Here is a 12,685-nt window from a genome sequence, read left to right on the forward strand (position 1 = left end):
CACTTTAAATGTTGCAGAGTCAGCAGTATGAGTCCTTTATGGGCTTTATTGTTGCTGAAGATGGTTCAACATGCTAGTGTTTGTTTTGCTCACTAGAGCATCCATCAGAACGGAGGCTTCACCAAGGTCTGGTTTGCCATGAAGACGTTCCTCACTGCCAGCATCCTCATCATCATGATCTGGTACTGGAGGCGCATCTCCCTCCTGACCAGAGCTCCTGTACTACTGGAGAAGTAAGGATTGAATCTCTTAAAGTCCCACTCTGATCATCTTGTGATCCGTTCCCAGTCGTCTTTTCATTCAGATGATGTCGTTTTTAGCCTAACTCTAAAACTTGTGTTGTTTCTATAACATAGTTTCTGCAGAGCAGCAGGAGTTCATTAGAGATTCACCTCTGACTTGTGGGCGGGACTGCTGGTGCAGAGAAGGCGTGTGCTCATTTCCCATCAGCCCTCTGTTTACTTTCTCTCCTGCTAGCTTACAGCCTCTCACACATTCCTGTTGCAACAAAAACAGCAGCAACATCAGTCTGTCCTAAAGACGTGGGGCCTCATTTATAAAACTTTGCGTAGGATTTGCGTCAGAAGTGGCGTACGGATGAAACATAGGACGTGCGTACGCACAGAAACATTCGGATTTATAAAACCGTGTGCACGCACATCCTACGCATCTTTCCCTTAATAAATCACAACCGATTCTAAATGCAGCGCAGCTTTTGCGGCTTCATGACACGCCCATAGTTGCCCATAAATAGTCCGTGAAACGCCCACAAATGAATATTCATTGATTGCGAAACCATGGCAAACATACCGAGAGGAAATGAAGAAAACGTAACTTTACTCAATGTGAAGTAGAATTTATCGTTGGCGAGGTGGAAAAGAGGAGAAAAGTGTTGTTTGGAGGGCACAGTGTGGGCATTACTAATGCCAAAAAGGCACGTGAGTGGCAAACGGTGGCAGACGCCGTAAATGCTGTAGCCTCACAACCTCGGACCGTGGCCGAAATAAAAAAAAGAAATGGTCGGACATCAAAGTCAAGGCAAAAAAACGTCTGGCGCTGCATCGCCAGAGTGTGTCTGCCACGGGGGGGGGCACCGGAGCTGACCCCTCTTGATGAGAGACAAGCGGCAAGAATTGGGGAATCCCTTAGTGGAGTGGTGACTGAGGTGCAGGGGGACGCCAACGTGCCAGATGCACCGGGTGACACCCCCCCAAAAGCCCGCAGAGGTCCAACAGGACGGCTGGAGGAAGTCGGAACCGGCTCATAAGCCACTCGTCCTCGTTTGCCAGCACGTCTTCTTGCTGTCTAAAGATGCGTTCACTCCGAATTCTTCCATTTGCCACATCTTCTAAGATCAGCCATTGTGCGTCATTACGCATTGTGATGGGGCATTTTATTTCCCTCCATTTAATTACATCTGACAAGCTACAGATGTCGGTAATAATCGACGTGGAAATGGGAAATTGATCAGCGCAAATGTAATTTCTTGTTGCTTTCTGAATGGTTGAGACATACGCCATACATTGTTTTATCAAAAATAAAACAAACTAAAGGCATATGTATGAATACCATAATTCCATAGCTTATGAAGAAATGTTTTACTATGAAAACAACTTTCCCTAGTGGACAATTAATGCATCTCTCTTAGGCCTGCACAATATACCGCAAATTTATCGTTATCGCAATATCCAGCTCTGCAATATGCATATCGCAAAAGACAGCGAATATCGCAATAAATCGCAAACCCAAAATATGTTAAAACAATCTTCTAACAGCTTGAAGCATTTAACGAATCAAATAAATCCCTTTATGCTTTGACCAATCAGATGGACGCCTTCCCATTGTTGACCAATCAGATGGAGGTCTATTATGTTAGATGATTGTCCCCTATGTCGATGAGGGTCATTTGGAGTATAATTTTAAACTGTTGCAATTAAATGGGAATGATGTTTTTGTTTATTTTTCTATTTGTTTATTTACCGCAAATTATATCGTTATCGCAATGTTGATCACTAATATCGCATATCGCAAGTTTTCCTCATATCGTGCAGCCCTAATCTCTCTCTACTCTATCTAGCCATCTATCTGTCTGCACCTATATCTGCTCCGCCAGACGGACACACTGACGGGAATATCAGTTTTGTACATTATTTGGTTCTGTTGACTACATTATTTATGAGGATGAATTGCACAACATGCCAATATTGCAGAACATATTTCACTTTTCTTTCTGCAAATATGTGTTCATTTGAATTTCTGTTGTAATTTTCGTTTGATTGTTTTGTTTCACTGCTGATCGATCAAGCGGGTGTTGGTGTAGGCTGTTAATTGTAAGACTTGCTTTGTGAAGTCTTCATGTTATTTCTGAGAGGCAGTATTGTCATTTTCACTTTCACGTGTTTCTTCCATCTGCCGACGGCGTCGCCGTTTCTCATTTCATCCGTTTTTGTGCGTACGCCTGGGTCAGAGCTTGCGTGAAGGACCGCACATTTTCCCGTCAAGTTTGCTTTTTATAAATCTCAACTATTGCGTAGAGAGTGGCGTACGCCTTCTTTTGTGCGTACGCAACGTTTATAAATGAGGCCCGTGGTCCGTGAAGAACGTGTTTTCATGACTTGAACAGGTTTCTGTGGAGAATGTATGGAGTCCTGCTTGGGACATGCCTGGAAAAAAGCCTGCTGCTGACACACAACATGCTGAGAACACGTTACATGTTACACACGCATGGTGTAACACACAGATATGAAGCCCCCACCGTTTTCTCGGGCTCTTATTCTCACATGAGCAGCCGCTCTCTGAATGTGCGACTTGTAGTCTATTTGTGGAGCGCTGACAGATTATTTTTTCATGTTGTAAAAGCTTTGGCAGTCATGTCATGTCGGGCCACAGAGGTGGTAAAAGGACCGTGTGACGGCGGGCCTTCAACAAACGCAAGGCAGTGGAAAATATGAAATAGAAGTGAAACGTGTGTACACCATCTGAGACTGTTTTCTAAAAGGCCTTCTGAATAGAATATAAGTGTCAGTTTGAGGCACTAAATGTCTAAAAAGAACCTGGAGATTAACAGTAATCCACCATCCACATGTGGAGAAAATACCCTCACTGGATGTGTGTGCACAATTCTGGATGAAAAGACGTCTAAGGTTTTGGTCAGGGATGCAGACAGACCGGCAGAGGAGGCTGAGGGAAAGGCAGGGAGACGGAGATCCGACCGAATATCAAGGTCCAACCTTCTGAGGAGACGATGGCAGAAGTGGCTGTAGTGGACGAAGAGATTGGTACCAAGAGCCAAGAGAGCCGAGCTAAGAAGGTGATTTTGTTTGGGTAGGATGTTCATCTGGCACTTTTGAAATTATTGTTTCTTGTATTTCACATTCAGAATCACTGTAGAAATTATTGGTCTGGAATCTGTTGTTCAGACAGCACACGGCACGGGCATAGAATTAATTAAATCTGCGCTAGAGCGCCCCGATCATCGTGTCAACCTGCTGCTATGATGGCCATATTTAGGGCTCTCTGTGTAGAACACACTGGAGGGGCGCGGGAAAAAACGACTTGCTGCTGCAGAGGATATGAACAGGTGAACAGGTAGAGAGGAAAAGCAGTTAGAGGTGGGGGAGGGGCTTTGGCTTCAAACTCTGTCAGATGGTAACACGGACGTCAGATTTAGACGCAGCTTTCACTGCAGGAGTTGAAGCAGAGACTCTATTTGCGATGATCTAATGAACTCAAACATTTATTTGATTTATATTTACATCATGACAGCAATATGTCAAAACATTGCTGTTTATTTTTCTTTAAATAACTTATTTTTTCTTGTATTTTACTTTTCAAGTTGGAAGAATGTATAAAGTAAAATGTTTTAAAAAAAAAGCATTGTTGCATAATGAGGAAACAAAACACTTTATGTTCTAAATGTGTTATTTATTTATTTTTTATAGTTTGTTAAAATACTGATCGATAAGAGTAGTAGTACCGTTAAAACCTTAACGATACCCATTCCTAGTCATCAGTCCCCCTTACCCTTTCATCGATTGAGCGTCTAAAACTTACACATGTAACTAAATGTAATGAAAAATAAACGTTACTACTCCTTAATATTAAATAACTCATTATTTATTTACTATAACTTTTTAAAGTGACAATTAAAGTTGCATAGAAAACAGATGTTTGCTTGTTACTCTAACATAAATCCTTTTAAATTTGATTCTGTCAGATTAGGTTATATGGACAGTGTTTAAGTCCTAATGTATAGTTGCCCGATACGATATTTCAAATCAGATTCCCCCTAGATATGAATAAATACACACCAAATTTATATTTTTATTCTAAGAAATTAAGAACTTTAATGCTCTCGCTGGCCACATAAAATGACACATTTGGCCCGCGGGCCTTGAGTTTGACACATGTGGTCTAAAAGTAGCAGAAAGTTGTTCTTGTCCTTCCTGGACTCTTGTGTGCTCACACATATCAGTCAGGCTTTGCTGCTTGTGTCCACACATTCCCTGCATACCAAACAGTCTGCAGAGCTGAGCGGGAGAGCACTTTGTTTCTGGGACTCCTCATTGGGATTCAAACGTGCGTGTGCTTGTGTTGTTGGAGGTCTGCTCTGGAACCCGCTGCAGCGCTTCTGTCTGGTTTTCTTAGCAGCCATCTTTTGTTGGTTGAGTGGCACGCAGAGACTTGAAACAGGCTGGTCCTACATGTTTCTATCCCCATGGTGTCAATTTTTTGTTGAAGAAGCCCTGGGAGCTCCTCCAAAATATTTCAAGCCCACTTTTCCAAAAGGGCCAGTTTCCCTGAATTATTTGAAGATATTTTGGGCTTTTTACCTCCTTGTATCTTGTTCGTGTTACGACAGAGATTTTCTGACATCAGAGCTTCAGAAGGAGGGAGGGTGGGTGTAAGTGTATATTCAGAAACGGGGTGAATGTGTTCTTGCTTCTGTAGATCACTTTATTGTGAATGCATAACAAAATATTGAACTCCAAACTTGTGATTGAACCTTCTTGGCTCTATGACCTTTTGGGTGTCTGAACTACGTTGTTTGGAAAGTTACTACTAAAGCATTTGTTTTCTGAGAAGACGTGTTGTAATAGTATTGAAGAGGATGCAGTTTTAGAAGAGCTTCCAAAACTCTGGACTTCCACTTTACGTCTGCACAGAAACATTGAGAAATGTGAACTTTTCAGCAGATCTAGTCTGGAAAATCTACCTTTCTGCAGAGTTGGCTCAAAAACTTATTCTTGTGCTTTTATTTTGACAGAGTGATCTTTGCTTTGGGAATCTCCATGACGTTCATCAACATTCCAGTGGAGTGGTTCTCTATTGGCTTCAACTGGACCTGGATGCTGCTGTTTGGAGACATCAGACAGGGAATCTTCTACTCTATGCTGCTCTCCTTCTGGATCATTTTCTGTGGAGAACATCTCATGGTGAGACAAGAGCTCTTTAGTAAATATGATGCAATCCTCTTTACTCTTCTTCCTTTGCTAAGACGGTTTTAGTGGTTAATTCAAATGGTCACAGCAGCAGAACTTTAGAGCTTCAGGGTTTCAGCTCAGGTTTAGGAGAGGCTGACGGATTGTTGGTGCCAGTATTTGTTATTTTGACAAAATCGATATCTGGCTTTTTTAATCCGACGGGCTGATATTGGACGGGTTATTTTGGCTGCTCTATCTCCAGCTCATTGACCGTATAAGAAAACTGGACTGAGCAGGCGTGATGTCACCCCAAAAAGAAATGCCTTACCTCTGCCTCCAGTCAAAGGAAATCAATTCAGTCGCCATTTTTCTGAGATATGGACAGTGGTTGGTCAGAGTGGGTCTGAGTCACCGTTTCTATGGCAACCACTGTCCCCATTCAGGACTAAGCTTGTTCAAAGGCCACAACCCTTTCACTGCAAGCGGCACAGGAAAATCTGTATAACATGTCAAACATTGAGGTGGGGGCCAGCGGGCACCACATGCTTTACTGAGGCATCTGATTGGTCAGTTTCTAGCTTGAAGAACTTGGAATAAAGAAAAATATCATAAAAAAAAAGAGGATTATCAAGAAGATGTTTAAAAAGGTATCAGATCCAGAACAGTTCTTCTGACCAATAGAACGACTGAGGAACAGCGGTTTATTTCTCTGTAGAAGTCTACGGGATTTTGGCTTCTTGGAGACACTTCCTGTTTGGAACGCAAGGGGGAGGAGTCACTCTGTCCAGTTCTCGTAAACAGACTATGTTTCAGTATTGAATGGCAACCAGGGCTGTCACTTTCACACCGCAAATGTGTGTCGCTCCTCCTTCCTCTTCTCAGCGCCAGCATGAACGGCCATTAAAGCGACTTTGAACCCCCCCATCAGTCCCGAGTCAGCACATCTTTAGTGAGGTTTCTGCGATTTACGAGCATCAGAGAATCCGTTTGGTTGGAGAACATGTGGAACAATTTTGCACATCCGTCTCTGCTGCTTAACCCTTTAGGTTCTGTTCTACAGAACAGTGGAGCCCATTTAGAACAACCTTAAAACATTTAGAACCTCCTTAAAACATTTGGAACCACCTTAAAACATTTAAAACCACCTTTGAACATTTAGAACCACCTTAAAACATTTAGAACCTCCTTAAAACATTTAGAACCTCCTTAAAACATTTAGAACCACCTTTGAACATTTAGAACCACCTTAAAACATTTAGAACCACCTTAAAACATTTAGAACCACCTTAAAACATTTAGAACCACCTTCAAACATTTAGAACCATCTTAAAACGTTTAGAACCACCTTAAAACATTTAGAACCACCTTTGAACATTTAGAACCACCTTAAAACGTTTAGAACCACCTTAAAACATTTAGAAAAACCTTAGAACATTTAGAACAAATGTTACGCCCCTTTGTGTCTAGGGGCACCGAGGCGGCATAACATAAAAAAAGTAAAGTTTTGGCTAATAATTTAACTGTAACAAAAAACACCAAACGAATGTCTCCATAGAAATATGACAAATTTATTTACAAATAAACAACCAACAAGAACTAAAAGTGAAGCTAAAAGGCTTCAGGGTGAACCCAGGCCAAAATAACAAACAAAACCCCACCTAACTGAAACATGTAATCTTACCTGCAAAAGAAATAAAAGGGAAATCAAAGACAAAACACTAACCTCCCTAACCTAGCAAAAACAGGAGAAAACGTATACTAAACAAAATGGCGGTTCACCCCTACAGCTTCACTTAAACAAAATTATAAACCAAAGGACTAAACAGAGTGGGCCCAGACAAAACAACAAACTACAAAGAACTACGAAGTGCATCACAAACTAAACTAAACTCAACTCAACTTTATTTATAAAGCACTTTAAACAGAACAAGGTTCACCAAAGTGCTGAACAACACAAAAATTAATAAAAGCACATGAAAATATAAAGCATAAAACACATAAAATAGGTCCGGATTCCAACTCAGTTAAAAGCCAAAGTGAAAAAATATGTTTTAAGAGCAGATTTAAAAATACTAAGTGAGTCTATCTGTCTGAGGTACAGGGGCAATTCGTTCCAGATTTTTGGTCCGAAGACTAAGAAGGCTCGGTCACCTCTCAGTTTTCTCCTGGTCTTCGAGACGACCAGCTGTGTCTGATTTGTTGACCTAAGGGAGCGGGGGGGAGTGTACACCTGAATCAGGTCAGACAGATATTTTGGAGCGAGTCCATGGAGACATTTAAAAACAAATAGGAGAATTTTAAAATCAATGCGTAAGCGAACTGGACGCCAATGAAGAGATGCTAAAATGGGAGTGATATGTTCTTGTTTCCGTGTACCAGTTAGAAGACGGGCAGCAGCATTTTGAACTAACTGCAAACGAGCAATTAATTTCTGGGAAAGCCCAACATAGACAGCATTACAGTAGTCCAAATGTGTTGAAATAAAAGCATGGATTAAAATCTCAAAGTCATGGCGAGAAAGGAGAGGTTTAACCTACGCCAGTTGTCTCAGGTGAAAAAAACTGGATTTCCCCACTGAGTTGATATTAGCATTAAAAGTTAAATTGCTATCCAGTTTCACACCTAGACTTGTTGCTGTCTGTTTCAGGTGATCATTTAAAACGCCTAAGTCGACATGTGCCTTAGAGACGTCACTTGGACCAAATAGCAGAACCTCTGTTTTTTCCTGGTTTAAGTGCAAGAAGTTACATGACATCCATGTCTTAATGTTATCAAGACATTCTAATAACTGGTGAGCAGAATATGCTTCTTCCTGTTTTAACGGTATGTAAATCTGACTGTCGTCAACATAGAGGTGGAATGAAATCCCGTGTTTGCGGAGAATATACCCAAGTGGAAGCAGGTACAATGAAAAAAGAAGAGGCCCCAGAACAGAGCCCTGAGGCACGCCACATGTGAAAGTTGCTCTACGGGATTCTGCACGTCCAAGACGGACACAGAAGCTCCTCTCATAAGTACGATCTGAGCCATTCTAAAGCACTACCTCGAGGACCCACCCAGCTTTCCAGGCGAGACAAAAGGATTTGGTGGTCAACTGTGTCGAATGCAGCTGCCAGATCGAGCAGAACCAAAACAACATGGTGCTAGAAAAATGATGCTAGAAAAATGTCATTTGAAACCCTCAATAGCGCAGACTCGGTACTGTGACGGGGTTTAAATCCTGACTGAAACACCTCAAGAATGCTTTTCTCCTCTAAAAACGTTGTTAACTGGCAGTGCACAATTTTCTCCAAAACCTTCGAAAGGAAGGGGAGCTTAGAAATTGGTCTAAAGTTTGACAAAATGGAGGAGTCCAGGCCAGTCTTTTTAATAAGTGGTGTTACTACTGCATGTTTGAAGCACGAGGGCACAGTCCCGTGAATTTAACTGCCGTTAATTAAACTGAGAACATAAGGAGCCAGAGTGGGAAACACTTCTTTAAAAAGACGAGGTGGGACTGGATCATTGGGAGATCCTGATGGCTTCATCTGACTAATTAATTTTTCCAAGTAAGACAGACTGACAGGCTCAAACCGGTGGAGAACAGTAGAACATGAGGTGGAGTGACTGAAAGAGGGGGGGCTAATGAGGGTCCTAATGTTCTTGATTTTATCAATAAAAAAGGTCACAAACATCTCACAAACCTTAGTTGAGTTCTCAAGAGAGACCGGTTGTGGAACATTTAAAACAGAGTTAATGTTTTTAAATAAAACCCGAGGATTGTGCTGGTTGCTTGCAATAATGTCTGAAAAATGTTTAGTTTTAGCAGCCTTCATGGTCATATGATAAGATCGCCAGCTGCCTCTCAACAACTGGAAGGAAACTTGCAGCCGGTCTTTCTTCCATTTCCGCTCGGCTCTCCTGCACTCTCGCCTGACGGCACGAGTGGTCTCATCTAACCAGGGCTCAGACCTCAACCTGGAGAGCCTTGTTTTTATCGGAGCTACATTGTCTAAAACAGTTTGACAGGTTGAATACAAGCAGGATGACATGTTCTCAACATCTGAATTGCAGCTCTGATAATCTGGTAAAATGATGGTAGAGTTAAAAGCTGCAGAGAATTGAGCGGCCGTATGGGAGTTAATAGTGCGACTGCATAAAACAGGGGCTGGAGGTTTAACTGTGTGACATGGCCAGGGCTCCAGACTGCGACCATTTGGTCGCATTTTGCAACCAAAATTTGAGAGTGTGCGACTGAATTTTACATCCAGTCGCACATGTGCGACCAGTAAATTTGCCTCCCCCACCCTCCGTATTTTTTATACATTAAACGTGGAAGGGGCAAGTCAATGATCAATGAAATAATCAATGGGACGCGAGCGCACACGCACGCAAACACACACACAAACTCGCACACATACTCATGAGACAAGAGCACACACTCGCGTAAGTGGCTAAAATGCGTGCAGGGGGAGGGGCCTAGAGATAATCGAGCGCGCGTAAACATCTTTGGGGAGGAAACGGAGACAAATATCATCACAACCGGATATGTGCGTCTGAGCTATGAGTAAGCAGCAGCAGCAGCAGCGGCAGCCGGAATCCCCCCAACGCCACACGGGAACCGGCAAGGAACAACCGCCGCCCGGGCGACCAAGCCCGCCACCCAGGCCAGGGCCAGCAGGACCGCCGCAAGGCCCCCAGAGCCAGAGAGCAGGGAGGCACGGAGGGAGAGAGAGCGCCGCCCCAGCCCAACCAGGAGAGCAGCCCCCCCGCCGCGCCGGGAGAACCCAACGCAGGGCCCCACCGGAGAAGGACGCCCACAGCCCCAGACGAGCACCCCACCACCACCCAGGAGTTCCGGGCATCCCCCCGCCCCAACCCCAGGTACGAGCCAGGACCCCCCAAGGGAGACCCGCTCCGCACTCCAGGCAGCCATCCGCCCGGCCCACGGTTGGTCCAGGGAGGAGCGAGGCAGGGGCCCGCCGCCCCCGCCCAAGAGGGGGGAACCCCGGGGAAAAAAGAGGGCCCACATGGGGTGTTGTAAATATGGCCCGACCAGGCTCGGCCATAGTTGGAAATTTGGCGGGGCCCAGCGCTCAGGAGCAAGGACCAGAACCCACCCCCCAGGGACACGAACACTCCCGGCTCAGATGTAATGTGAACCCCCCCGCCGCGCGGAGAGAGCACCGCCGGGCCCAGGAAGCCGGCACCCCGGGGACACGGCCGCCGTCGCAAAGGGGCCCGTACCCCCCACCAGGGAAGAGGCAGGGGACAGATGGTCCTAGGTCCCACCTTCCTTGCAAAATGTGTGTGCGTGTATGTGTGTTTGAGAGGGTGTGTGTGTGCATGTGTGTGTGTTTATGTTGGAATGTATATATTGAGGGGGGAGGGGTGTGTGTGCTAAGGGGGGTGCAGTTAAAATTGGTGGGTAGGGCACTGAGGGGACATCTCCTGATTACTCACAGTGACGTCCCCTCACCCTCCCCACCAAGGGACCCTAAATGTCTAAGGTGTGGTTAAAATTGGCGGGTAGGGTGCTAGGAGGACATCCGCTGCTTGCTGGCAGTGATGTCCAAGCACCCCCCCTACCAAGGGCCCTACATGTCTAAGGTGCAAATAAAACCGAAAGAGGGGGGGCCCACTCCATACGGCAACCATAGGAGGAGGGCCACTGCCTAGTAAACCCCCCCCCCCCCCCCCCCCCCCAAGGCTCATCACAGGCTAAGCCCCCCACCCCCTCACCCTATTATGAGGTTATATGAGGAAGGGGGTAAGTTGGGGACAGCTGGTAGACTGTCCCCCGGTGGTCAAACAGGAAATTGGAGTTGTCCTTACCATTCAATTTAGTTTTAATATTCCTCTCTCCCTCAGTATGATCTGTGTTATTATATATTTTATGATTATTTTAATGTCTTGTAATGTATGTAGCCTATTTTTAATCAATTGGTATTTTACATTGTTTCAATTTCTCACTTAACTACAAAAACCATAAGGACACATGTCCCATAATGCATTGTTTTGTAGTCATAGGGCAGCTTTCAGTCAGTTCAGTACTAAATTTCCAGCTGCGTTCGGTAGGTTGGGGCCTTGCTGCTCCCGCCCCTTCCTCCTGATATTTTTGTGATGATTGACAGGTGATGTTGGAGCAAAAACAAAAATATATGTCACACACCAGGTGATCTGAACAGCGTTGCGTCCACCTGGGTGATCTCAAACACGCTTATTGTGCGTCTTGGCTGCACTTATTTGGTGTCACCAAGATAAATTTCCATCAGTTTTTGAGCCTCTCTCTGATCTCAGGTATCTGTATCGATTGTTCTGATTTCCAGTGAACATCGCCCGTTCTTTTACAGTTTACCTTCTTCTGTCAGTTTACCTTGTTGTTGCATCTTCAAAAGTGCAGATTAAAATGTGACACTGAATTTGAAACAGCACATTGTAATTTCTGCATCTATTATTTAAGTATTTATTCATAATACAGTGGAAATTAGCAGATTTGGTTAGAATGCTGATTTACGGTACGCGCCCCTAAATTTTCTGGTTGTGCCTAGGGCTGTGACGATCACCGCATCACCGCACTTTTTTTTTTTTTTTTTTTTACGTTTTGCATATGGTGCGTGTTTGGAACTATAATAAACACATTCATCTTTGCTGATAATTTCCTTTTTCTGCTAGTCCTGTGTTCAGACTTTCTTTCTTTCAGACTGTTGTCTCCTTTTCTCCCACCGCGCGTGCTCTCTGTGTCTGCCTTGGTGCTGCACGTGGCACCCTTTACAGCAGGGGTGGGCAATTCCAGGCCTCGAGGGCCGGTGTGTCTGCATGATTTCCAGATAGTCTTGCCCTACTCATGGCTGATTACCTGGTTCAGGTGTGTCCAGCCAATTAGAACATGCCAGAGCAGGGTATGCTGGAAAACATGCAGGAATGCGGCCCTCAGTGCCCACCTCTGCTTTACAGTTACACAAACAGGCGCGCGCTTTCAGAAGCACACATCCTTATTCTACAACAGAAGTTTCCATCTCGTGAGGAAATACGACAAATTTACTGCTTTCTAATTATTAATTTCCATTGTATTCATTTCAATTACAAGCTGCGTGCGTTCCTAAGTGCGCGACACGGCCGCCCACCGGAGGATTTTGTGTTGGGGGGGTGGGGGGGGGGGGGGTGTAACTGTCCTCCTTCAATCCGTAACACCAAACATGAACGCGCACTGTTAGATTTCCATGAAAATCACTACATGTTTTGTTTGGGAACTATTTTTTGCAGCGTAACGTTACGTTACG

General features: G+C 44.3%; 1 protein-coding gene across 2 annotated transcripts in view; it reads left to right on the forward strand.

Moving 5' to 3' along the window:
- Positions 1 to 12,685, forward strand: part of wls (Wnt ligand secretion mediator) — a 39,494-nt gene that overhangs the window by 12,968 nt on the left and 13,841 nt on the right. For both annotated transcript variants that reach the window (XM_011486137.4, XM_004078653.5), the window contains exons 5-6: positions 97 to 233; positions 5,267 to 5,435. In XM_011486137.4, the coding sequence (XP_011484439.1) occupies positions 97 to 233; positions 5,267 to 5,435 (306 nt within the window). The remainder of the gene's footprint in view (positions 1 to 96; positions 234 to 5,266; positions 5,436 to 12,685) is intronic.

The sequence above is a fragment of the Oryzias latipes genome, chromosome 17 (assembly GCF_053564925.1).
Source record: "Oryzias latipes strain Hd-rR chromosome 17, Olatipes_Hd-rR_3.1".
Lineage (NCBI taxonomy): Eukaryota > Metazoa > Chordata > Actinopteri > Beloniformes > Adrianichthyidae > Oryzias > Oryzias latipes.